The 27292-nt window shown below is 39.0% G+C and overlaps 1 protein-coding gene across 2 annotated transcripts in view; it reads right to left on the bottom strand.

The window, feature by feature from the left end:
- Positions 1-2823: 2823 nt before the first annotated feature.
- Positions 2824-27292, bottom strand: part of AFG1L (AFG1 like ATPase) — a 66725-nt gene continuing 42256 nt past the window's right edge. Inside the window, exons 9-13 of one of the 2 annotated variants that reach the window (XM_032101408.1) lie at positions 24260-24330; positions 23903-24003; positions 10915-11055; positions 9144-9257; positions 2824-8403 (exon numbers count right to left, since the gene is read on the bottom strand). In XM_032101408.1, the coding sequence (XP_031957299.1) occupies positions 8272-8403; positions 9144-9257; positions 10915-11055; positions 23903-24003; positions 24260-24330 (559 nt within the window). In that variant the 3' untranslated portion in view covers positions 2824-8271. Of the gene's footprint in view, positions 8435-9143; positions 9258-10914; positions 11056-23902; positions 24004-24259; positions 24331-27292 lie in introns of both variants that reach the window. The other variant, XM_032101409.1, reaches the window with a different exon arrangement.

The following is a 27292-nucleotide window of genomic DNA, read 5'->3' as shown; positions in this document are numbered from 1 at the left end:
TGTTGTGACCTGAACATTATCCATCACTGCATGTAGAAAAATTACACCAGCATGTTTGCCTTTGCTAATTGTAAAAGACCAGAGCACTCAAAACTTTTTTCTTCACGTCGGTGAGCTTACTTTTCCTGGTTCGGTTGACTTCAGCTCAAACAATCACTTGATCTTTTGTTCCATGCTTCATCTTTCAGTGGCTGTGATTGCTCTTAATTACTGTGACACTAAGAACCACATGCTAAAAATATATTAAGTAACAGAACTGAAGGTTTTGCTCCTTGCAATAAGTGAATGTGGTAGAATTATCCCACAGCTTGTGAAGAAATTGGTTAACCATTTCTTGAGCTCTTGTAATAATCTTCCCCTATACTTTTATGGCTATTGTTGCCTGCTGGAAAAATTAGCTTGAAGCTGAGTAAGGGGAATTGCGGATAAGTGTTTGTAATTTGGCTTTGGACTGACATAGTGTGGTTGCACTCAGAGAATGTGAAGTCTTTGCACTGGCAGCAGTACTCAAATCTGGGAATATAGGATTCGCATTGGAAAAGAGTAGATTTTTATAATGATTTAAATGAACAATTTCAGCTAGAGAGTGGATTAACAGAGCCAAATAAACCCTTCACCCTGACAAAGAACTGGCGGGAGGACTATAGAAACACATCCAAAATTTTACCAACATGAATGCAGAGTACTAGGTCAGTGAGAAGCATTTCTGTATTTTAATGGCTCTCTTAGAAATCATTTCAATTTAAAACAAAAGTTGTTTTACAAATATGTGGAGAATGCAGAAGGCTGGAGAGGGAGCAAGTGGCCTGCATCCTCCATCTGCTCCATCCTCCCTCTCCTGTCTCACTAGGGACTGCTACTGCAAGTCCCCCTTCTGGGCAGACACAGAGGCAAAAGCAGGCAGTGCCCCAAACCCAAGGGTCAGAAATGTCTCCCATTCTGCAGGGGCATGGGTGCACCCCCAGACCCCATACCCTGTGTTTCATATGTGCCAGAGCTCCTGAGGCCCAAAGCCAAGCAGCAGGAAACTCTAAGCCCAGGGGTCTTAGGGAAGCTGAGACACAAAAACCTGTGCTTCTACATCAGAAATGAGGATACAGAACAAGAGAAGATTAAGTATCCCAGGATGAGCAGCAATCTTCACTGACAAGAGGTGGACGCGCTGGGGATTGCTCATCGCTGAGAGGAAATGGAGCAGGCGACACAAGAGAAACATCCACTGGAAAAACAAAGCTGCAAAGGCAGATTGGCAGCACCTGTTCTTGAATGATTTCAGAAGAGGCAGCAAAGCAAAGGGATTTTAGCAAAATTTCTAATTAAACCCTGACAGCTCACTGCTGCAGGACATTTGAAGGAAAAACAGGATCTTAAATTGATCTGGAGAAGGGCCCTATGTTTACATGAATGACAAGGCATGCAACTACTGTTGAGGGTAGTACAGCCTCTTCCTTCACAAACCTGTGTGAATCTGTAATGGGAGAGCAAAACATCCCATTGTGGATGCTCTTCTCAAACACTGGATACCACAATGCTGCAAGCAAGATTCTGGAGCAAGTTGGTTGCTTGACTTCCAGTATTACAACATCCCTCTTCAAGAAATGGGAAAATACAATGTTTGCAGTAAAAGGTATAGAAATAGGCCCAAAGTGTAACCCCGCCTAAAAATTTTACACCACTGGTTTCTCAAGTCCAAACTGTGAAACACTGCTTGCCATCTGCCAGCAAGAACTGCCTGTCTGCCACTGGCATCCATGGAGACATGCCATGCTGCAGCATTCTCCCATTCTCAACACTAAGAGGTGCTCCTTCAGGGCACTTGCACTGGGGAGCTGCAGTGATCCTCAGACCTTCCCAGCCCTTCGGTGTTGGGGTTCTCTGCCAGCCTACATGTTAACTAACTGCTTCCCAGGGCAATTTTCCAAGCTGTGCAAAACCTGTAACAACTAACCACAGAAGTAACTGGCTGACAGCAAAAGCACATCTTGAGCAGGAAGAATCCCAAATTACAGGGGGAGAAAAAGTACTTTAATTGTGGTTTGCACACCGCTATTTTGTCTCACCCTCAAGTTGTTGGAGAAAAGAGCCAGAAAGGTGGAAAAAAGAGTTCCAAACCCAAAAAGTACGGCTGCTGGCAGCAGTAACTGAGGCAGACAAGTCTAAACTACTTCTAGAGGAGGATCTTTCTGACAAGCCCTGGATATCCCTACCCAAAAGCTGAACCATGTGTAGGGCAACGGCTACAGCTCACACAGACAACCATGTGCCCAGAAACTGGCAGTGCTGCCAGTCCAGGTTTGCCCCCTGGAGAGAGAGATTTAAGAAAGAACAATCACACTAAGTCATGAAGATCAAAGGGCTGGAGCACCTCTCCTATGGAGACAGGCTGAGAGAGGTGGGATTGTTCAGCCTGGAGAAGGCTCCAGGGAGACCTTACAGAAGCCTTCCAGTACCTAAAAGCAGCTGTAAGAGACCCAGGGAGGGACTTTTTACAAGGGTATGTAGTGACAGGACAAGGTAGAATGGCTTTAAACTGAAAGAGGGAGAGCTTAGAGTGGCGATTAGGAATAAATTCTTTACTGTGAAGGTGGTGGGGCACTGGAATAGGTTTCCCAGAGCAGCTGTGGATGCCCCATCCCTGGCAGTGTTCCCAGACAGGTTGGATAAGGCCTTGAGCAACCTGGTCTAGTGGGAGGTGTCCCTGCCCATGGCAGGGGAGATTGGGACTGCATGATCTTAAAGGTCCATTCCAACCCCTTAACGTTTTATTATTCTCATTAACAGTAGGTCTGTCTATCCAGAACACATACCTGAAAATAGCATGAGTGACATGTTTATAAAATCTGGTTTTATTAATTTTTCTTTATTACAAGATAAATTCTTCTCAAATAACACAAGGATTTATGTTGTTCAGTTTGTAATATATTAAATTCAAAATGACATCTTTTAAAAAATATTCTCCATATACAAGGAAAATCCCAAGAGAATTTACAAAGCCACTGTATTTCACATATATAGGATCTGAGGTTGTTATGAATCATATAGGAATTTTGTCATTACAAGTAAAAGAAAGACTACACAAATAGTTTACTGTTTTAATCACAAACCTCAATTTTTTTTTCTTTAAATAGATTCTTAAAATAGATGCATTATTTAAAACAAAATCACTACGAAGAGGCATGTGGTGTTTAGTGGATGACATTAATTCCGTAACCCAAACAAGGAGACTAATCCACTCTGAGTAGCTAAATTATCTTTTTGCACTATTTACATACTTTACTGAAGTATTTTCATCCCAGAGCCTCAGCAAGAATCTTAGAATATTAATGAGGAAAGCCTGGCAGCACTCCAGAGTTAGCAAGTAAGAAAGTAGTATCATTCCCATTTTATCACCAGGGAAACTGAGGCACCAAGTGTATTCAGATCTAGGCAACTACAGAAAGAAAAATCCTGAATCTTAATTCTGTTAGCTGGGTCTTGACGGAGAGATTGTTCTTCCTCGTTAGATGGCTGGTGACCGTGCTGGGCACTGTTTGAAACCTGGTCAGTTGCTTTTTTTCATGTTTAGATTGCTGCAAAATAGGTGACATCTATCCAGCTATAGTGTCATCACAAACACCTTTACTAAAAGAAAAGCCATTAATGGTTTTCCTTTTCAGATCAAAACCAAGCAACAGCAAAAAGTGCATCTTCAATCCCTCCAAAGCCTTTGGAAGGCTGTCTTGTTCTACCCAAAATACTGCAATTGTTCCCTTAATCTGCACAGTAACAAATAGTGAAAAACAGTAACTCTGAAAGACAGAATTGCACTATTTATTATTAAAAAAAAAAAAAAGAAGTTAATTTTTTGGGCATTGTGAACATTCCTTGGTCAATCAAGTATTTGAAAGAAGTTAGTTGAGAGATTCTCAGCCAGGACGTGACCTTTAGAAAACACAAAGTGTTTCACATGGTCCATAATCCTGAGGATTTTACTTCCTATGACAGCAAAATATCACACCACATCAAGAAAGGTCACTTGAAAAGATCTTTAAAAATAACTTGTCAATAATGTTTGCTGAACGAGTAAAGGAAATAAAAACTTGTTGCAGATCTGAGATGACATGAATTCACAAGTAAAGAAAAACCTAAGAAGCCAGGACTTGAACTTGGGATAGAAGCATCCAGCATAAATCCAGCAATTTTTAAAGCCATTATGGAGTGTGCATGATTTACTCACAGGCATCTCACTGTTTATGTTTTGGCAAATACAACAGCCTAACGTGGGAATAAAAAGTCATGGACTGTTGCTGTCTCACAGCAGCAGGAGCAAGGGGACAGGACAGCTGGGAGCACAGGTGGCCCAGCACCCTGGGGCACGACATGACCACTGTTGTCCATGGTGTCCAGTGAGATTCTGGCTGGCACCACTTGCCTGGAAGGTGTCTGAGCCCAGGAACAGCACTCCCAACTCAGCACTGGAAAAAGACTTTATACTTGCTACAGCATCATAAAATAATCAAATAGGGCCTCACTTTCTTCAGGGAGGTAGATGGGCAACAATGTGCTGCTTCTGTGGTTACTGGGGGGCCCTCTGCCCTGGCATCTGGGCTGGCTGACAAACTGGTCCAATGAATCTCTCCTTGTGGACCTGACCCAAAAGTGGCAAACCTCCCTCTGCAGCACAGTCACAAATACAGCACAGTGATTTAGGCAACTTTTCTTGTTTTCAGCCTCAAAACACTTCTGGAATCTTCCTCATTTCTTCTCCTTGATTATTGCTGGTACCTACCAGTGACTCCCAGCAGACAGCTTCCTTGCGGGCCTAGGAAAGACTGAACTATGGTTTTATTTAGCAATATGTCCCGGAAGTGGTGCTGGCTCTGGAAGCTTTTGGGAACTTCCCTCCCCGAGTTTTGACAGTGCTCAGCTACAGCCTCAGAGGCTTTCAATGGTACATCAGTCCCACTGCATTTAGGAGCTTCCAAAAACCTGGGGTATCTGAGTTTGGGGTGTGCACTCAGACTGCAGAAAAGCCTCAAATACCAATGGGCAAAGCAGCACCAGTTTGAACACAAACAGGGATCCCCTGGTTAAAGGAGCTTGGTCATCACCCACACAGACCCTGGGGAAACACCTCACTTCCCTGGCCCAAGGCAGTCTCTGTGGGAATGCCAAACCTGCCAGGACCTCCTCTCTCACATGTCCCAGACATGTAATCTGTGTTCTGCAAGATTGTACATTTCCCCCGTACCACCTGGCAAAGAAGGACATACAGGCTAAACATATAAACAGTTTTTAAAAGAATGTAAATAAATATCCAGATGCAAAGTGCCTTAGGTTATCTACCACCATCTCCCATTTTCCCACAACACATTCTGGTTCAAACAAGGCAGGAGGCATTTGAATGCTACTCAAAAAAATTCAAGGCTGAAGCTTCAGGATAGTTATCAGCACAGTCCCAGGCTGATAAGTATAGAGTGCCATGTATAAATACAGAAACACACACACTTAAATTATATATATTAGTTTTATCTAGATTTATATATACATGAATAAATTAAATATACATGTGTGTTTGTGTATACAGACACACATGCATCAATGTCAATAGTCCCTTCTGTTGAGAACCTAATCCAAATCTCTGAAAGCATACACAAATTATTTGGATATTCTTAAGTATCAGCAATGTATTCTGATTGGAGTTTTCATAAATATGCATTAAAATGGCAGTCCATGGTGGTCACCCTTGTGGGAATAATAATATAGTTCCATGAGTTGCAAACTATAAATACAGGTTTTAAAAATTATTTGAAGAACAGGTATAGCCAGTGTTAGGTAACTTCCAGGACAAACAGAAGGGATCAGAACAGAAAACCAGACTTGAGCATGTGGCTCCATAACAAAAGTAAGTGCACAGGACCTCTCCAGCCCTCCCTGGTGCCCAGAAGGCCCTTTTAGAAGCTTTTTGTAATTGTGATGGGAGACAATTTGGTAACAGACAGAAAAAGGTCACGTTACAAAATCCAAGAAAACCTCTCAAAGTTGTGGACAGTGTGTTATATATCTCCCCCCTAAGAAATGAGGGAGTCAGTCCATCTACATGTTTTTCCTACTCATAGTTTCTACATATGCTCTTAAAATGACTCTTTATAAAAATACATGATAAGCCAATACACATAATACCCTGTTTTGTTTCAGTTAGATAAAAACCAAGAATGACACCACTGCATCTTTAACTAAAATAGAGTTTCCAACTACAAGCATCACGATGGGTCATGTGTCTTGAGGTATCAGTTACTATCCTATCTTTCCCATAAAACACATTCCTATGGTAACATGATGAATTGCCTTGGTAGTACTGAGTACTACTCTACCCAGATCAGGGCAGGTGTGTTAGCAGCACTGGAAGGCTTGTATAAAAGAAGCCTAAGAAAATTCAGGGAAAAGATGTCACTGGTGTAGAGGCAGCATATCCAAGCTTGCAAGAACCACAAAATTTAGGAAGACTATGAACTTGCACTTATTTGTTAACAACATACCCTGTCTTATCAAGGTCTCTTTTCCCATCCATTACTGAGATCTTAATCCTGTGCAAAGACCTTAAAACTCCTCCTCAGGGTTCTCTCTTGGTTCAAACCATTAGCTTTCAGTGAACCAGACTGAGCAACAGTCTGCATTACAAAAAACTCCTAGAGCCTGAAAGTCAGCAGATGGCCAGACTCAGAGAATAGAAAAAAAACCAAACCAAAACAAAACAAAAAACCAGAACACACTACATAGGAGTTCCAGGATTCTAGCGTGGACAATATCAGGAGTTTCTTAAAAAAAGCATTTGATTTTTCTTTTGTACAAGCAGCATTGTACATGACAGAAGCAGTGCATAAACAGTGAAGTGCCCACTTCATGTGACCTCATAAATGACTCTGCATAGCCCATTAACTTTGTCTGTAGACCAGTTCTCCAGAAAAATTCTAATCCCAAATAAACTTCCTGAACATCAAAGTTATATTTTAGAGAATCATTAAGGTTGGAAAAAACCTCCAAGATCATCAAATCCAACTTTTGTCCAAACATCACCCTATCAAATAAACCACAGCACTAAGTCCCATGTCCAGGAATTTCTTTAACACTGCCAGGGATGGTGACTCCACCACCTCCCTGGGCAGCCTGTTCCAATAGTGGACAACCCTTTCAGTGAAGAAATTCTTCCTCATGTCCAACCTGAACCTTCCCTGGAGCAGCTTGAGGCTGTGTCCTCTCATCCTGTCACTGGTTACCTGGGAGAAGAGACTGACCCTCACCTCAATACAACCTCATTTCAGGTGGTTGTAGAGAGCAATAAGGACCCCTGAGCCTTCTCCTCTTCAGGCTAAATATCCCAAGTTCCCTCAGCTGCGGCTCACAGGACTTGTGCTCCAGACCCTTCAGCAGCTTCACTGCCCTTCTCTGGACACACTCTGGCACCTCAATGTCCTTCTTGTAGTGAGGGGCCCAGAACTGGACACAGCACTTGAAGTGTGGCCTCACCAGTGCCAGGCACAGGAGGACAATCATTGCCCTGGTCCTGCTGGCCACTCTACTGCTGATCCAGGCCAGGATGCCGTTGTCCTTCTTGGCCACCTGGGCACAGCTGGCTCATGTTCAGCTGCTGTTGACCAGCACCCCCAGGTCCTTTTCCCCTGGGCAGTTTTCCACTCTGCACCAGCCTGTGGCACTGCCTGGGGTTGTTGTGACCCAAGGGCAGGACCCGGCGCTTGGCCTTGTTGAACCTCACACAATTGGCCTCAGCCCATTGATCCAGCCTGTCCAGATCCCTCTGCAGAGCCTTCCTGCCCTCCAGCAGAACAACACCCCCACCCAACTTGGCATCATCTGTGAACTTACTGAGGGTGCACTTTGATCCCCTTGTCCATATCACAGATAAAGACATTAAAGAGGGCTGGCCCCAACACTGAGCCCTGGGGAACCCCACTGGTGACCAGCCACCAGCTGGATGTAACTCCATTCACGACCCCTGTATGAACCCAGACATCCAGAGGGGTTTGAAGAAGAACAAATGAAGGCAAAATTTCACATATCCACACACAGGTAGTACAGAAAAATAACTGAGACCTCATGTCTTAAACTCAAAAACCTATTGATGAAAGAAAACATGGTCCAGATGATAAAGTGCAATTATTATTCAAGTTGTGCTAAAAAGCTTTTCAGTGCTTTTCCAAAGCTTTTCCAATTTTTCTTCTTGGTGATTTCATGCTGTAATTTTACTTCTTGGTGATTTCATTCAACTTTTAATTATGTTCTTTTGCTTCTGTCCCCATCATTCCAGTACTGTTCAGTTTGCATTTCTGTGAGCCGTGAGAGAGTACGCTGAAAGGCAAAGATTTCCTCTTCTCCTGTAAACATGGAGAGTCCTTTGGCAGAATCCTAATCAAGACACAAAAACAGTCCCACAGACCTGTGAGACACATAGACAGGATGTACTTCAGTACAACCAACTCCTAAGGCTCAGTGCTTTACAGGCTTTGACAAAATAAGACAGCAGCATGGCACCAAAAATTTAAAACTAATGTCCAAAAATTAAAGAAAAGCACCTATTTCAGCTAGGCAATCCTCGGAAAAAATATAGCAAAAAAAATAATTTGGTTTTAAAACAACACAATGACAGGTTAACCATCTATTCTCCCTTTTTTTTTGACTAATTGTACACCAATTTAAACAAATTATTTAAAAAGTCATTAGCAAGAACTGAGCTATAGGGAAAAAGAAAAACAGAATAAGCAACATGCAAAGTAGTACTCTTTGTGAGGACATGTGAGGCTGTTCTGCAGTCTAGGAAGACGAAGAACAAACCATCTTTTATTTCTGTATTTTAAATGTAGGAGCTAAACTTAAATCAGCATTTTCATATATGACTGAACAGATACAATGATTAATATTCAAAATGACCCTAAAACTTACACAAAATGGTTCTATATATTGTGACATTTTCTTTGACTATGAGTAAGTAGCACAACATGTAATTATCAGAGTGACAGATACAGTGCAGGAAAAGCAGCAGATCATTAGTTAAATGTTTTCTTGATTCCCCCTCCTAAAATGCTGCTGCAATTCTGAAACTAAACCCAATTTTGTTACAAAAGGGAGACGATGTTAAAATCATGTACCTGGCTCAAGTCCAAATCATCCATCAACACTCTGCTGTCCTGCAGTTCACCACTGTCAAGTTCCACCAGGAACAAGCTTTGGAGAGGAGCTGCCGCAGAACAGATAATACGCACCTGAGAGGAGGAAAACAGGCAACAGTATCATCACTTGGGCTTTACAGGAACAGGATAAAATACATGGTCTATGAAAAGCAAACTTCAAATTAAAACCTCAGTGTTTTTTCCTTTCTCTTACTAGCACTGCTGTTACAGATTTACCTGACTTGGTCAGATGGAATATTAACCTTACAGGATCTTTTTCACAATAACAACTGATGTAACTTCTACTCAGAGAACAGAAGAACTGTGCTATCAAATACTCAGAATATCTGCTACACAGGCAATGAGTTCACCATAAAGTTTACTTTCTAAAATAACAGCTGTATAGTAACCAATGCTTACTTTGCACCCATAGTGAGTCCTCTCAGTGGGTAGATACACTACACTATTTAAAGAACACTTAAATTCCAAATTTCCCAGAAGGCTGTGTGAAGCCTTTCTTGACTTCATCTGTGCTACTCCAGTAAAAGTTATTTGCTAGTAACAATAATGATGCTGTTTTCATGTCTGCTGGGACGAGATACAATGTGCAGTGAGAGATGGTATCTCTGGGGGGCTGCAGTGAAGACAGACTGAAATAATACTACAGAAGGAGACTCTTGTTGAGAGCATGTAGGCAAGATGTTTGCGTTGTGGACAGGCATCCACAAATATACTCAGGTATTTTTCCCAACTACTTTTGATGGGAGTTTAACACTTGTGTTTTTCCAGTGGAGGAAAGTGACTGCTTGCAATTCTTAATGACAGCACAAACACAGAGCAGACCATCCCCCTATTTCTAACAGATTAGTGTAATATTAGCATATTGTCTTAGCAAATGTCCATTTTCAAATCATAAAGAATCTGGCTGATTTGAATGAGACTACTCATACACTAAGTTAGTTCAGTACCTGGCTGAGTTGGGGCCCTTCTGATCAACAGCCAATGCCAGAACATTCTTGGTAAGAACCAACCTCAACTGACATTTCCCAACTGCATAAATGTTTAAGTGTGTGCAAATATTATCACATATAAGATAGTGTTTCATATCTTGCATCACTTTTTAAAAAATCACCATAAACAGGAACTTCCCTTTGGTTTAGTTACGCTGATTTTGCTTCCATGATTGAAATCTCTGTTAATCCACATGAAGTGCTGCATTTATCATTATTATTCCATGAGCAATTTTGCAATCTAATGTAAAGGCTACTGTAGTAGTGACTGTTTCCTTAAACTTTATGATGTAACTGTGCTACTAACTCCTCTTTCCTGATCAAAAAGGCACTGATTCTTGAACAACTGCCCATACAGATTAAAATCTAAAAAACTTAATTCACTCCAGCACAGTTGGCAGCACAATCTTTCATTATTAAAATAATGACATGGCTTCTGTTGTTTTCCTGGGTTAGGAAAGAACATTCCCATTCAAGAAAGGCAAATGAGCTCAGGCTTATATTTATGCTCATGCTTAATACTCTCAGAAAACAAAAAAACCCCTTGTTTATTTGCCTTTACTGCAATGGGACCAATTTTTTTTGTGAGGCTGGAATGATGTTTCTTTGCGGTGCTAGTTCATTCTGCTTATGTTTTCCAAACCATTACTACAGAAAGCCTGACTTCAATACAATTGTAACAGTCAGTTTTAGGACTCCCAAGATTATTCCTCTGCATACAGGAAAGGCTTGGTTCTCACCTTATGCTCATAAAAGGTATCAATAAGAGTAATGAAACGACGAGTTTGTGTCCTTTTTGCTATTGTAAGAAGTGGTATGTCACGAACAAACACTGTGTCAAAATGCTTTGATATTTCCAAATAGTCGCTGGCTCCAAGAGGCTGAAACAAAACAAACCATAAGAAATGGAAACCCATGATAGAATGACACATAAACACTGTATCTTGGCACACTTCAGTAACAGAAGAGAGCTGTAAAGTCCTGATCATATTCTTATTTTTATTCCACTGGATCTCACTTGAGGAATGCTCAATTGCCCATAAAGACATAGGTACATGTGGGTGTTCATACTGCTGACTTTATGTGAACAGTGAGAGTTAAAAGTGTGGCTCTTCTGCACCCAGACATTATGATCTCTTCTGACAATCTCAAATAAAATAATCACTATAAACCATAATCCATAGAAGATTTCAACCTGATGCACAAATAATTTGAATAGCTATTAGGATACTTTCCAGCAGCAAGATTTTGAAATGCAAAGGGTTATAGGCTAGTTACTAAATCCTAAGTAGACCTGCTTTTAGTTCACTCAGGACTAACCTAGACTGAATAAATATCATATGTTTCAAGTACTGAAAGCAAGAGGAAACAGACAAAAATACAACTTTGCAGCAGTTCCTTTGTTCATGGTTTCTCCTGTAATGATGAAATGAAAATCTTCAAGAACAACTCATTAGTTTCTCTCTCTGTATCTTAACCATCAACAGAAAATATGCACAAATAGTAGTAGCTCATTCAAGTACACTCCTCTAAAATTACTTTTTCATTACATGGAAGGTATTTTTTTCTGCAAGATCTATCCTATCAGTACCACAGGCAGTACTTTATCATGAGCTATTAAAATTCATACTCCTGAACTCATTCCATCAGTTTTACTTGTGCAAATACTTCAGAATCTTGTCTGCAAGTACTGCAGAGAGCAAGTTCAGCAGCATTTTGTATGGTCACAACTCCCTTCCCAGCTAATGAAGTCTACCACGTGCTGTACCAACAGTTTAATACTGTTATAAAGAACTGCAATACTGCTATTATCTTAAAACCAATAAATACAAAATATTTTCTGGAACTGAAATTGTTAGACAAATTTGTTGTAGGCCACATGTAACTTCTTAACTAGAGCTCTTCCGCAAGAAGTTATTTTAAGCAATTATTAATAGCTGCCCATGAACAGGACTTTGGGTTTTGTTCAGATGCTAGAATAAAAAACTTGTAGAAATGGTCTCTACACAAGCATGGGAGAGAGAAGCCCTGATGGCATTCCAAAAATTCTTCTGAAAATTAATGGGAATAAGCTAACCTTCCAGGCAGGTATTAAACCCTCTCACTCTCTGCCAGCTCTCCCACTTGCAGTCTCATGAATCAATCCCTGCTTTCCCATTCCCAAGCACCCAACTTGCCTGTAGCATCTGTAAGATGAAAAAAATTATTACAAAAACTTCTAATTCTTTTGAGCAGTGCTTAAGAGCAGTACATGCTATATTCTCCCCTCAGAATTAGATATACTGCTTACTTTCTCCCTCCATTTCAGTCCCCTAGTTACTACTATGGACTTACTCATCAGAAACCAAAAACTCATCATCCCAAGAGCCACCAGCAAAGCTTCATTCAACACCTCTGAAAAAACAAAATCCCATCTGGATAAACCAGAGTAGCTGAACTCAAAAAGTTCTGATGAAATAAAGCAGGAAAAGGTTCAAGGAAGCGAAAGGAACTGATGGATGGAAACAACACAGAGCTAACTCACTGGACACCTTGCCACTAGATACAAGTGATACATCTGAACAGCCAGAGTATCAAGTGCAAAAGAAAACAATGGGAGCACTAAAAGCAACACAACCAGGATGCTGCTGGAGATTTTAAGATTAGTGATAAGCAAATAGTTTAGGTAAGGGTAATTTTATTCCATACTTAGGACTGGAGTACTGTTAAACACAGAGGAGATCAAGTATGCCTCTGTGATGAGTACCTATGAGGGAGAACAGCAGTGATCTCATTGTACATGAGAAAGGTAAGAATTTCTCGTATCTCCCCTTAGGTAAGAAATTACAGACATCACTGCTATGCTGATTCATTCTTTTATCACATGAAGAGCATAAGCAGTCATCTGCTGAAACCCAAAACCCTGAGGAACTATTCTGCCCTGCCCCAGTGTGACACACTTTCTCACACAGATCATACCAATACACCCTCTTCATCCAAGTATCAAATACTAAAAGCTGATTCCTAAAATAAATACATATATAACTAAAAATTAAAGTGTCCAAACTTTTGCAAAGTAGGCAAACTGAAGAGCCCAACAAATGAGCTATACAGCTAAGAACTTGGTGGGTACCTTGGTGGATATCCAAACAGGAGAATGAAAAACCTGGGCAGTCAGAGGGAAGAAACAGATGGAAGACAAAAATAAGGCTAATGCATTTCAAATGGGAAGAATGGAAGATGTAATACTTATATTACTTTTCATACAGACATAAAATCATGGTTCATAGACGGTTACAATATGCATCTTTATCACAGTCAAACAGGAATTCAATCTACTTCAGCAGTGCAAAAAGCAAACAATTCAAGAATTCCTCTTAAGGGCATAAAAGGCAGATCATTTCAAGCTTTAACAAGAACTTCTGAAACGTCTACACCAACACTAAGTGATAATATTCTGTAAATGTTGGCAGAAATGTGCCTTTGGAGACTCCAAAATCTTACACTCAGAAAGATCTGAGCCTAGCAGCATATGAGAGTAAATTCGGTACCTCCCTGACAAGACTCAGGTCTGGCGAGACCCAACTGAAATGCTGAGTCATCCATTCTGCTGTTAAAAATGGCCCAGCTGATATCAGCTGTAGTCCCTTACATAGAGGAGTTCTCAAACGCTCTTTTGGAGTTTAGAGACAGTCCTGGAGATGAAAGACAAAGCTTTTAATCTTGCTCCTAGCATAACTTACTCTGTCTCGGGAAGTCCTCTAATTTCCTCCTGCCTTACTCAGTGTAAAAAGAAGGAACCACCAGCAAATTTACAAATGCTCTGGTGACAGATTAAAGGCCTTTTTTTTATACCTCCAACCTGGCTATTGGTCCAGTTTCCGTGCTGCCTGTAGTTGCTTCAAAGCTGGTCTAACCCACCAGCTAACTCAAAATGCTCCGAACATAAGAGATCACGATGCAGGGATACCCTGACAGCTTCTCAACTCACATTCTTACTGGCCTGCTGCCCCCTAAACCTGGCATGGGGCTGGCACAAGCACACATGCACCACCTCTGCCACACAGGAACACAGATGGGGAAATGAGTTCAAGGCCAGATTGTGCCATTGCTAGAGGCTCTGGCTGTACAGTTCATATACAGAAGCACCACCAAGGAGCAAATTTCTGCTGTTCCAGCAGCCCACAGCCCTCCCCTCACCTTCACAGTACTGCCTTACTGTCTTCAGGCCCTTTTTCCCTCATCTTGCAGCAAGCACTGGCTGGGTCCTGACTGCCAACACCACCAGCTCAGATAGGTAACAAGGCTAGAGGCACACAGTTTTAGACACATAAGCACTGTCCTCTGTATAACCCTCCAGGGCTGAAATTTATTTTCTGAATCTCAACCAGTCACAGAAAGTATTTTGCTTTAGTTAGGAGCATACATGAAGGTATTTCTTCCTCTGAAGTTGCTAATGAAGCCACAAATCCTCCTAATATTGATACATATATATGTAATCCTCTTACTGAAAGTTTAGCCTGATTAGTCTCCTCTGAATAATATTCTAAAAATAACTTCATTTGGTGTGTGTTTCTGGTACTGTCTGATCTCTTTTGTTTCATCAATTATTGATCAAAACTCAGCTGCAGAACAGTAAGACATTTATGTAATGACTGTCACTTACCATTACTAGTTCTTTCACATGCTTATATTATTATTTTTAAAAACTCAAAACATTGGCAGATAAGAGTCTTTCTTATGGTATTATTGTTCCTGAATGTGTATATATTGTAAAACTGTTGTGGATTTTTGTCATTAGCTCTGATGTCAAGAGTCAGTATTTTACAGGCATCATACTAATGCAAAACACATTAGCACTAACATGGGCTACACTCCTGACAAAGTGTTTACTCCACTTCAGCCTGCTTGACTGAGTTCTCACCTTCATTTGTTTTTGTTTCTCTGTCTACTTAATGCATTTGCAGCTATCATCATCTCAGTTCAAGTAGGATGTTTATTATTTGGAGCTCTCTGTGGGCTGTTCTAAGAGTTAGTCGTCTCCTGTTTCTATTATATAATCCATTTAATTATAGTATAAAGCATCTTTTTTCTTTTTTGACTCATCAGTGGCCCAGTATATCACCTTTTAGAGATTGTCTGAAGAATATAGAATGTTTTACATATGATAGAAAAGGATATGTCATCTCAAGAGAATATATATTTTTTGTTGATGTTGAAAGATATTCCAGGGCCAGTTGCGGCCAATCCCAAAGACTCATGATTGACAGTAACTATAATGTTGTGCAGACACTCTTAACACTCCAATAACAACTTAACACTTCCTATAACCAATACACAGTTTAAGACCAGATAATATTTACAACTTGATCATTAAGTATAAACTTAAAAAAAATATAAAGCTCTGTTGTTTCCAAATGAACAACACGTTATCTCTAGTGAAGCTCATAAAACAGTGCACTGAGATAATATGTCAAAATTCTAACTCCAAGAAAGGAACAGAAAAACCCAAGGCATGATATATGATGCTGCAGCATGCTGGAGTTTAAATAAAAATGGGAAGAGGTGCAGTTAGTCATTAGAGCATGGCTAACTCAGTTAAAAAATTTAAAGATACTGATGGCAGTGCAAATCATAGAACCATAGAACAGTTTGGGTTGGAAGATACCTTAAAGATCATGTAGTTCCAATCAGGAGAGCAAGAATCCAAGATCTGTAAACCCTGGAGTTGAAGATATTTTCTGGATCAAGCACAGCCCCCCTTGTTATCTCAAGTTATCTCACCACAGAATTCTGTTAAGAAGTAATTTTGCTTGTTCTTACAGCAAAAGTTTTTTAGTCACATTTCTCATAGTGGAAAGTTGTTTCAGATCTTTGCTCTTCTGCTTTAGAAGATGCTTGCAAATTCCAGTTCTTTTTATTTATTTATGTATTTATTTAAACAATATGGTCAAAGCTGGCTGAATACTGGAAGAATGCAAAAGGCATGTTTCTGCTCTAAAAGCTCTCACTGCTAAATTTCCAGTTCCAACTCCAAAGTATAGCATTATCAATGAAATGGTCTCCAAAAATAGTTAAGCCTTAAAAAATTTATAGGCCTATTTAAATATTTACACTTACTGTTAAGATTTCAAAACCATGACCAACAAAGCTTTGAAGAAAGAGAGAGAAGTACATTCAAGAATTTAAGGAACAAAAAATTAAATTAAAAAGGCAAACCCTTAAAACTACAATCAGCTTCAAAAATCTTGTATTCCCTGGTCTATAAAGTACAGGATCTAAACCCTCGAGGTTTATGCAGCTTTCACTGAAGGGAGGGCTCTGTAAAAATTAATCTCTGATGCACATAAAACAGAAAGGAGGTTATTACAATACTATTGTATTACAATATTTCCACCTGAAATAAGTTTCTTGAGTTTATTTTATAAAACATACTCCTGAATAAGATAAGGCAAACTTTTGGGGGAGGTAGAGAAGCTGATTAAATCCTTAAAGCAAATGTAACTAATAAACGACAGACTCTCAGTCTAGAGCTTAAGCTGCAAAAGCTAATCTCTTAGGAATAGAACTAAGATCACAAACTAAGGAAAACTATGATTTCTAAAAGGTTACTGAAAATAGTGCTTGCCTGTGGTATGTTTGTTGACACCTATACCTGACAATCCTACAATCCTAAAGATGACACCAAATTATACTGTGGATACATTCAGCAGCTTTTAATGAAGATAGTTCCCTCAAAATTATTCAGAATCATTAAACTGCAAATGCAGCTGAGTTATGTCATCATGTAGGGCAGACTCAGCTGACAAAAACAGACACTTGCCTTTCTAAATCATTCGATGCATTTGAAAATGGTGAGTTTTTCTTCACTTCTTTTTTAAAGCTTAGGTACATCTTTCCTTTTGAAGTGCAAGCTATTCAAGTCAAGAACTACATCTTCCTCCTGGTCTGCACAGCGTGCCTATTGCAATAGAACAACAATCTAACAGAAACTGTTCACCACTTATTTGTTGTGCTAATCTACACAAAAATTCTGTTTTGCCAATTTCAGAAGCACTAAATAACTACTAGGAAAAAAAAAATCACAGTACGATAACCTTTTACAACATAAATACTGATATTAAATGTATTTTCAGAGTTTTTACGCTACCATATGTTTGCTAATGGTTAGCATTATGCTAAGACACCACATTCATTGGTACTGGGCAGTGGGATGAAAGGCTTTATTAGGTTACTTAGTGGAAAGCCTACAGGATCCATGAAGGAAAGCAGCTGAGCCTCTGTGAGGAGCAGGCTCCCACGCTTGAGCGGTCCGCAGCCGGCGTTCCCGGCAGAGGGCAGCAGCTGCTGCGCACAAGCCAGGGGAGCACCGAGAGCAACTCCGGATCTCCCTCAGCTCCGTGAAACATTACACAGCAGGCACACTGTTGTCCGTGTTACTTACACCAGATCAAACTGCCACAATTACCAGTTTTCAAAGAAAAATTTAAAAAGGAAGTGAAGAAAGGGGACTGGCAGAGGGTGATTTTTTCTAAGGTGCAATGAACACTTTGTCATGTGTGAACACACTAAAATGGGATGAGACATATTTGCACAATTGCATATATATATATAGGGATTTTAAAACCAAGTTAATATATACATTTTATTTTAAAAGGTATCTGGTGATCTTTCATTCACACATTTAACTCAATTAACAAATTGACTAATTATGTTTTGCAAGAATCTAACACCACTGGTAGTGTTTTCCTCATTGTATAGATGGAGAAACTGGAAGAAAGAAATTAAAGGCCCCTAAGAACAGGAGAAGTCAATGTTAGCATTAAAATTTGGGAACTGTATGTCCCTATTCTGCCTGGTGCCTGTCCCAGCCTCCTGGGGCTACATTTTATGGGGCCTTAGAAAAGGTGGTATGATAAAAAACATTTTGATGAAAACCATGAAAACCTCCTGGCTGATAACACTTGGAGAAGCACATTCACAGGGCTCCATTCTAGTACTGGGTAACTGCTTCATGCCCATGACAAAGAACACCACGTGCCACACTGCCATGTAAACCCTGGCATGTCAGGTCTGAAAAACTGCTTCTCCTTTGCTTTAAAGCAACCAAAATAGATCAGTATCCTCTCATCCAGGTTTTTGTTGGTTTTCCACATGTTCACATAGCTAGTAAAGAAAAAAAAGCAAAGTGTATGAATTTGATATCAACTAAGTTATAAAACTTGGGGTAATCCTCAACTGGGAAACTATGATTTACAAATTGGTGGACACAACAGCTTAGCAAGTCAACTGCATATCATATCAGCATTGCATACAATATATTCTCTGTATTTTATTTTTATAAACGTTAATGGACAATCAGTAATTACCAGTATCTGATGCATTATTTTAGACAGAAATAACTCTTTATAGTCTTGACATGAAAAAGTTTGATGCTAACATATGAAACAAGAAATGAAATACTGTAATACCAGAAAGGTTATCAACTCTAACTCCCAAGGTCTCCAGGTATTAATTAAAAAGCTATTACGAAAATTCTACTTAAGCTAGGAGATGTTACAAATACTATCAGGTTACCAATTGCTGCTTTCCTATTTTCATCTATTATGTATTAGCTGACATCTCAAGAAATTGTGTGATATCAGATAAAGTGGAAAATGTTTCAATATTTCCCCTTAGAATTTTGACTTTATTTCAAAGGAAACGTCAGTGAAACTGAAGAGGTTTTACAGGCTGTTCAAATGAAACATTGTATTACAAAAGTCAGTAAGTAATTATCTGAGAAATTTCAAACACATTTCCTTAATCCTACACCAATAAATGTAGATTTTTAGGTCTGGATATTTATCCCTTGGAATGCAACAGTTACCCAAGACCAGACTAGAAGACAGATTGTGGCAACGAAGTGAAAGCAGAGTCACTTGAGTGGTAAGCTATTTTACCAACACAACAACCCTTCCACATGTTGATTCTTGCAAAACTTACTGTTTTTTCTGGACACTTCAGGGTAATGGATAGCCAAAGGAATCAATTAACCAAGTTTTGAGTACAATGTTGTCCACTTATGCTGCAATGATTTACCGACACCCACGTGAGCAGTGAGTGGTATACAACAGTTTCAGAAAACTCAAAAAATAATACTGCAACTCCAGGATAATACTGTAAGTTGTAGGTACTTCCATGATGCGGACCAGGCATGTCAAATTTGGAAGAAAGGTTGCTTGGTATGAGGGAAATCTCCTATACATGTCCTGTGAAACCCCCCTCAAATCCAAGGAAGTTATAAGCCTTGGAAAAACTCAGTCTGAACTGACTGCACAGATTGATCATGAACTGAGAAGTAATGCCTACTCCCAGAAGTATGAGGGGGACAAGAGCTGCTTATTCCCTCAAAATGGACTGAGCACATTCCCCTGCTAGCTTGCTGAACTTGTTCACTGCATGTGCAGGGGCAGTGAGAGCTGTCAACAGGGAGCAGGGACCCTGACTCCCTCACATCCCTAGTTTCAGGCACTTTAAAACCAGCAAAGATCATGGGGTACTTCAAGCCCCTGCATTTTAGAGATGGCTAAGCCTAAAAACTAGTATGCAGCTCAAACACAAAAACTACCTCCTAAAATGGCATCCAGTTTTGACCCAATACACAATAAAAGGAAGCTCTGTGTCTGCTTAGATGTAAAAAAAGCAAAACAAAACAAACTCTCAAAAAAACCACCAACCCTTTCCTCAAAATACCAGTTCTGGTAAGAAATAAATTGCACACAGCATTCTTGTCTTTATTGCTCCTCCCCCATACACACAGTACTCTGTAGTTACAGCAAGTTTGTATTAGTATTTATGTTATATTCAAAACTCCCAGAGAAAAAACCTGTTATACTGGGCTTAGTATAAAAATGTGCTCATTAGAAATGCTACAAACAACAAACCTTCAGCAATATTTCTTTTTATAGGTTAGTTAACTAAATTAGCCATCCATTTAACAAATACTTTCTTGAGACTGCATAATGCCCCTTTCCTAGTAAGAACAGCATCTTCAAAACTAAACCCTTCCTACAAAGTCAGGGAGACCAGAGAATTAATTTCATTTCCATTCTTTAGTTATCCACTGTATGCATCCAGAATCAGCTTCTCCATTACCCTTTCTGGACTAAAATCTGACCAACAGCCTGCAGTTCCACCCATCATCATACGCATGTGTGAATTTTACTTGTTTGGTTTTTAATACTGACACATAGTGCATTCTTCTAGTGACATGGCATGTCTCTTGCACTCCAACATTTATCAAAAATAAAAAGCTAGTCAGAGATCTCAGCCTAGTTTTCCAGGACTCCAATGATACACATTGTATTTGCAGGCTATTTTTAATATATGTTAACTATTTACAGACTGAAAATTATTTCACCATCCTTTAGTGAAATGAATATTTCACTCTGCTTCACCTAGAACACTTAATTTTTGCAAAACCTTTTCCTTTTTCCACATCATTATTAAGAGTTCATCCATCTCCAGCTAAGAATAAGCCAGTAGCATTCAGATAATATAAAATATCAAAACTCCAATTTTACTTAAGAAGTCTTTTATCTGAATGGACATATTTGCCCATGATCTTTATTTTATAATTTTCCTGCACTTCATAACTAGTTGCCATTCATTCCATATTATTTGATTCTGTCTCAACAGTGACACAGGAAATACTTCTACTATCTTCCTCCTCAAAGAGTCCTTCTTGGGTTTTTTTGTGTTGCTCTTTTTGTTGTTGTTGTTGTTTACAGTTCCCTTTACAGTTAGTCACATTTCCCATTTGCTTTTGAAAACTACTCTTCCTGAGCACTCACATATGCAACTTCACTGTTTGGAATAACTTTTGCTTTCATTAAGTGTTAGAAAATGAAGATTGTTCCTACACAACACAAAATTCTAGATGAATTCATCACTGTAAGCTCCCATCAAATGACCTTGTACTGGATGCAGTACATTTTATGATAGAAAATTATCATTTGCAATTTTCTGGCTAATTACATTTCACCTTCTCCTGTGTTTCATCTACAGCATAACATACAACAGTGTATTTTCTTTATATGCTTTTTATAGCCAAGTGCTCAAGGAGCAATCCACCTCACGCTCCATTTGCAACAGATCCCTATGAGTACTATCCTTCTGGGTTTGTTAATTAGTAGACTGATATGTACTGAAGAACTTTGTATTAATTAACTTTAAGGCAAGTACCAGTACCTTCAGTGTTGCACATTGTTCTCCACCTCTTTTAGCCACTCTGTCTTTAAGTAGGCTGTAAGCACCCATTCTGTATTATTATTTTATGAATTGTCCCACAAGGTTTCGATAATAGCAATTATCTCTCATTTTTCCCCATTAATGAGTACTTCCCATTTATCATGCTGTCACCACGTCTGAAAAATGATATAAAACCAACTGCAAATTTTGTTTTCAATTCTGTTAGAAGTTTAATGAGCTCCTACAACACCAACTTTAAATTTCATTTATCTACCTGGAGGCTTTGCTTGAGCTGTCCATTAAGCTCCCCCCTGGTTGCAACAGGCCCCAGTGAAGATGATTTCCTGCCCCATGTCCCTTCATACTATCTGCCTTCCCACGGGATTTTGTCCCCATGCCCTGCACAAAGAAACCTGCAGATTCACTCCATGCAAATACAAAAAAATTCCCCTCCAGTATTTTCTTTTGCCCATCTTGCTTTTCATTATGTCTTTTTCAGCTTTCTACTTCCCTTTTTTCAATAGTAGCACTTATGATGCCTGTCAACTTACCTACCATTTGGCTTCACAAGAGGTAGAAAATACCTTGTTGCTATGTCCCCTACAGATTTCTGCTTTATACCTCCACAAATCATTCCCACTGTTAGCCAGCTTACTGGAATATATAAAAATTACTTTATACTTCCTGTCATGTTGAATGTCTCCTCATTTTGGGTCATTTTTTGCTATAAACCACCAGTGCACTCTTCTGGATCCTGCTGATGTCTTCTGTGACATGAGTGGGAGCAATTTCCCACTCTGACTGTTTAAAAAAGACACTGAATGATTAAGTTTTTCCATCAAAATTTAAAAGAATTAATGAAAAACAGGAATATGGTTTCATGGCTTGACAGCTGAATTTTTCCTTGTTTGAATTTTGCCTTTTAGCAGATTTTAATGGCAGCAGGGCAGGCAAGGTCCTCAATGCAGCTTATATCGAGGGAAATTTTCTACCACTGCTATGAATGACTGCAGAAGTTTATAGTCATGAAAAAAATCACAGTGGAGGCAACTCTGGCCATTCATCCAAATTTAATGGACAATTCTGAAGTTCATGACTATACTTTTCTACCTATGAAGGAAGCACACTGATACCCCTTACCAACATGCTAATGTAATATTTATGAAGATACATGATCTGAAGAGAAAAATCAGTGATGACTGAGGAAGTTGTCAAAAGAAAACCATTTACTGTCTGCCATGTTGGTTTTGTTTTAAGCATGTGATTTTGCTGTAACAGATTACCACAATACATCTGCAGAAGGCATCTGAAATGAGACAGCAAGGCTCCCTAAGGCCTGGGCAATCCATGTAAGAACAATACTGTTAAACAACAATTAACATTTCAGAAGGATTTTCTTTACTCGCTCCGAATTCAAACCAAGACCCTCAGCTCCATTATGCCAAGATGATCTGAACCCCAAATAATTCTCATCCAGAATGAGAACCTTCAGGCCACTGACATGAGCTAATCAGAGCACTTCAACTTAGAAGCAACTTATCATCCCATTTAAGTACATAAGGCATTTACTGGACTAAAGAATTGTACCAGTATTTGCTGACAGCTTAGCTTCCAATACTTTAAGAGGCACATGGCAGAAAAAGTCTCAAAATCTCTAGTGAAAAGCAAGCTATTCTACCCATGACACACCTCCACTCTTACAAATGGCTTATTGGTTGTCTCAAACTGAAAACCAACAGTCTAAAACCTACAGTCTGAAACACAACCAGTGAAATTTTTGTCCAAATTGTTATCAACTTGGTAGCTGCAAGGAAGTGAAAGCATAATGTTATCACCAAAAGACAGGTCACCATCCTGAATCAAAAGTGCTATTGGCCCAGTTTAGGATTGTGATCATTTAACGATAACTTCAGACATCAGTACAGTGATCACTGAAGTACAATGCAGCTCCTGGGGAATTGCCTTCCAACCCACTGGAGGTCAAATACAAGGAGAACTTTTCAAGATTCACATCTCACATGTTTAAGCAGAGAATGTGGCAGCATTTAGCAAAATCTGACATATTTTGAGAAGGCCTGGGATTAAACATTCCTTGTACATGCAGTTGAAACCAAAGCATGGAACAGCAGTGTTACCCTAGTGGTGCCAGGATCACTACTCCTTTGCTTGAGTGTCAAACTGAAACCCCAGATTATAAAACCAGCATTTGATTGCTATTTACATATTGATATGCTACCACCACTCATACACCAGCAGTGATGTTAGGCCAGGCATATACTGTAGTAGGATTTTTGAAGACAATCTGTGATACACCTAAGAGTGAATTTACTATATCATTAAAAAGAAAATTAGTATGGTTCGAGGAAGGGTTTTTTTCTCCATTAAGTTCAAACTATTTCTGTTATCAAGATTTTAAAAAGGGCTTCTTTAATTTACTGCAACTTGGGAAAATAGCAAGTTTGTGCAGTTTGAATTTTTTTTGAGCATTAACTGATCTAGATTGGACTGGGTACTCACTCTGTCACACAGCTCTTCAAACGTGAAGTCTGCAATGGTTCCACACGCTTTATTCAGCCTCAGCTCTCTGCCTTGCACTTTTAGAATCCTTGGTCTAGTTACTATGGGAACATGAACAAAGACTCAATCTTCTCTGGATAATTACTATAAAATTCATCTCTTACAGATAGGAAATGCATAGCTTCATGAATAATAGCACATGATTCAACACATAAATTAGACAAAATGCTGATACAATGACTGCCACTTGAGTGTGGCATCAACCCATATACAGCAATGGAACTTATTAATTGGTCAGTGGAGATTGGGCATTGTGTTCTAAATGTATTCTCTTTCAAGAGAAATTAACTTACGTACAATCATTTTGTTTCTGAGCCAGCTCATCAAACAACTTATCCATGACAGCCTCCACATCAGCTTCACTTGTGCTACAGTGAAAAGAATAATAGAATATGAAATTAATAACACTTGAAGCCAACATCAAACAGCTGCCTGAGCCTGCTTAGCTTTTTGCCCATAAAAAAAAGAGAACAGGATGTTATGCTCTAAATACAAACATTACATTTAGAATACACTTAAAAGTAGAGAATATTAACTCTCAGGTAGATGATTCTGCCTTATTTGCATACACTGAAAGACTTCTGTGTTTTGAGCTGTTTCGAGTAATGAGGCAGAACAGGCAGAGCAGATCCATTAACACTATGTGTACACAATGAGAAAAAAGGCTTCTGGCTCTATCTTGCATGCAAAATAAGAGCAAATAGACAAGGCAAGGCAAGGCAGTCAAGCACCCAAAGAAGTATCCTTTGAAATTTCTGACAGGAGACTTTGTGAAATTAAACGTTGAAGCAGATTTTTTTGGGGGGGTGGGACAGGGACAGGGACTGTGTCAAGTCAACTGATTGTATTGATCAAACAATTTGCAAAATTAAACTGTGAAATTAAAAACACCAGTATGATCTCTGCATCAGCAGTTTTAGCAGTTTCCCAACCTCTGTTCCTAATACTACTCGGGAAAAAAATCAACCACAGATGGTGAAAATGTGAAATATCTGTGCTGATAGCTGAAGTAAAGTTTACATTCATCCTCTGGGCCACAAGAATTTAAAAAATTAGTCCAATCAGAGAACTTTTTAAAATCACTGAATAGGCTAGAGAGCCAACCTTTCAATGTTTTATTCTTAAAGATGAATAGATAGATAGATAGATAGATAAGATTTCTAGCTGAGAATAGTAAATTAATGTTATGGTAGACAACAAACTAGAACTAGGATAATATGATGTTTCACTGAAGTTTGTGTAAACTCTTTCAGTGTGAAAAGTCTTATTTTATAGATCTTGATGCACTAAAGTCACACTGCTTCACACAGTTCTAGAGATCCCCTGAAATGACAAATGAAGATCAGCTTGTTAAACAAATATTCTCCTGTTTGTTAGGCCTTAAGCACCTTAAAAATGTTAACAGCAGAACTGAGTAACTACTTTTTAGCTAAATCTTAATAATAACAAATCTTGTAGATACAAAGAATTTGGGGGGAAAAAAACCACCCACAATTTCAAAGACTTTAAAAAACCTTTTCTGGCTAGGAGGTCACATAAAATTCTAGAAGTTTCTCTCAACATTGATATTGGGGTGATGCTTTCCTCTGACAAAATGATAAATGAAAAAGAACAGACAACACCAGAAAAAAAAGGCCATAAAAGGGGGTAAAGAGTGTATGTGTGTATATATATATATATGTGTGTGTGTGTGTGTGTGTGTGTGTGTGTGTGTATGTCAGAAAGTATGTGCATGTGCATGCATATCAGTATCAGAAATTTTGATGGAAAGGCTACCAGAAGAAATAGGAGAATATGATGCTAAAGTGGATATTTGTACCTAATTGCCAAGAAAGTTTGTTTTGAAAATAAACACCTGAGACCGATGAAGTTGCTTTCATCAGGCATCTTGTAATTGTTACACTGATTGCTCCCAGATGAGTATGAAACAGCTTTAAGTAACCCTCAGTTACATATTTTAAATGAAGACAAGACTACACAAAATATGAAACATCAAGAGAATTCTTAAAAAAATGTGACAATGATACAATAGCTATTAATAGAAGAACATATACATGTTGCAAAAGAACTTCCGCTTTGGGGGGCAAGACTGCTAATTAAATTTCAAAAATCTGTAGCAAAATACTGTACAGTATCTAATTTTAAAACAAACCAAACAAAAGGTACCCCCACATACTAAGCTAGTTCTACAGGGTTGAAAGCTCCAATGAACCAGTTTGGATAGAAGAATGAATGAGGTTCCCTCAAAAGAAGAAAGGACAAGGAAATAAGTACCTAATTCCATTGGCAGCTACGGGAGGTTTTTAATAATTTCCCCCCCCCCCCACTGCTTCCGAATGATTTACACATCAAGTTCTGAGGGCAACCAACATCCTTCCAGTAAGAGAACATAAAACAGAATTATTGCCAATCTCTGCCATTCACTTGATCATAAGTTTTACAGCAGAACACAATTAATTATTTTGGCTGGGTACTACTCCTGGAACTTGTTTGTTTTGCTTCTCCTCTGAGAGCTGATGACACAGGCACCAAGTTTATCCTATTACCTGCTAGAAACCACAAACATCCTTTTCCTTTCTTCAGAATATGGACAGTGAGAAAAGAATATGGCAGGTGCTCTCCACAAGTGTCCAACAGAGTCACAGAGGGCAGCAGGCACAGGAAGCAGCACCAAGGCATAGAAAGCAGCAATCAGAACAAGGGCCATGATGAGCAACACACGGGTATCAGCAGTGGCTTCAAAAAGTACTTCTGAGCAGACATGGCAAAGTGCACAGAAAGTGAAGCCAGGCAAGAATATAGAACAAGAGCTACTTTTCTCAAGTTCATACAGTCACAGTTTAAGGATTGCATTGGACCTGTTTTCCATATATGAAATTCGGTCATTTCCTTTCAGAAGCAGGAAGAGTTACCAGTTCTAATTCTACCAAGCAGTAATCCTCCTTCCAGACAAACAACTACAACACCTAACTTCATTAAAAAGTAGCATGGACATACTTGGTTTCAAACACCTGTTACAGAGATAAAATTACCCCACCTTTCTTAATGGGAACATGATTTTTAAATCAGTATTTTAAAGGTATAACCGTTATAAATCTAATACTAAGTTATTGTAGTCTGCTTTGTTCAGGTTGTCACTCATTAAATAATATTACAAGAGAAAATATAAGACAGAAAAATGTTTGCACTGCAAAGGTTTCAAAGTATTAAAGAGGATGTTCCTGTTAGGCAGATTTATACTGCAACCATAAACACAACTGTGAATATATTTTAAAATATAATGATTTGCAAATATAAAGTGCTAAAGAAATTTTGTCATGATAAACACAA

Source organism: Corvus moneduloides, chromosome 3 (assembly GCF_009650955.1).
Source record: "Corvus moneduloides isolate bCorMon1 chromosome 3, bCorMon1.pri, whole genome shotgun sequence".
NCBI lineage: Eukaryota > Metazoa > Chordata > Aves > Passeriformes > Corvidae > Corvus > Corvus moneduloides.
This window is presented reverse-complemented; position numbering and strand designations above follow the sequence as displayed.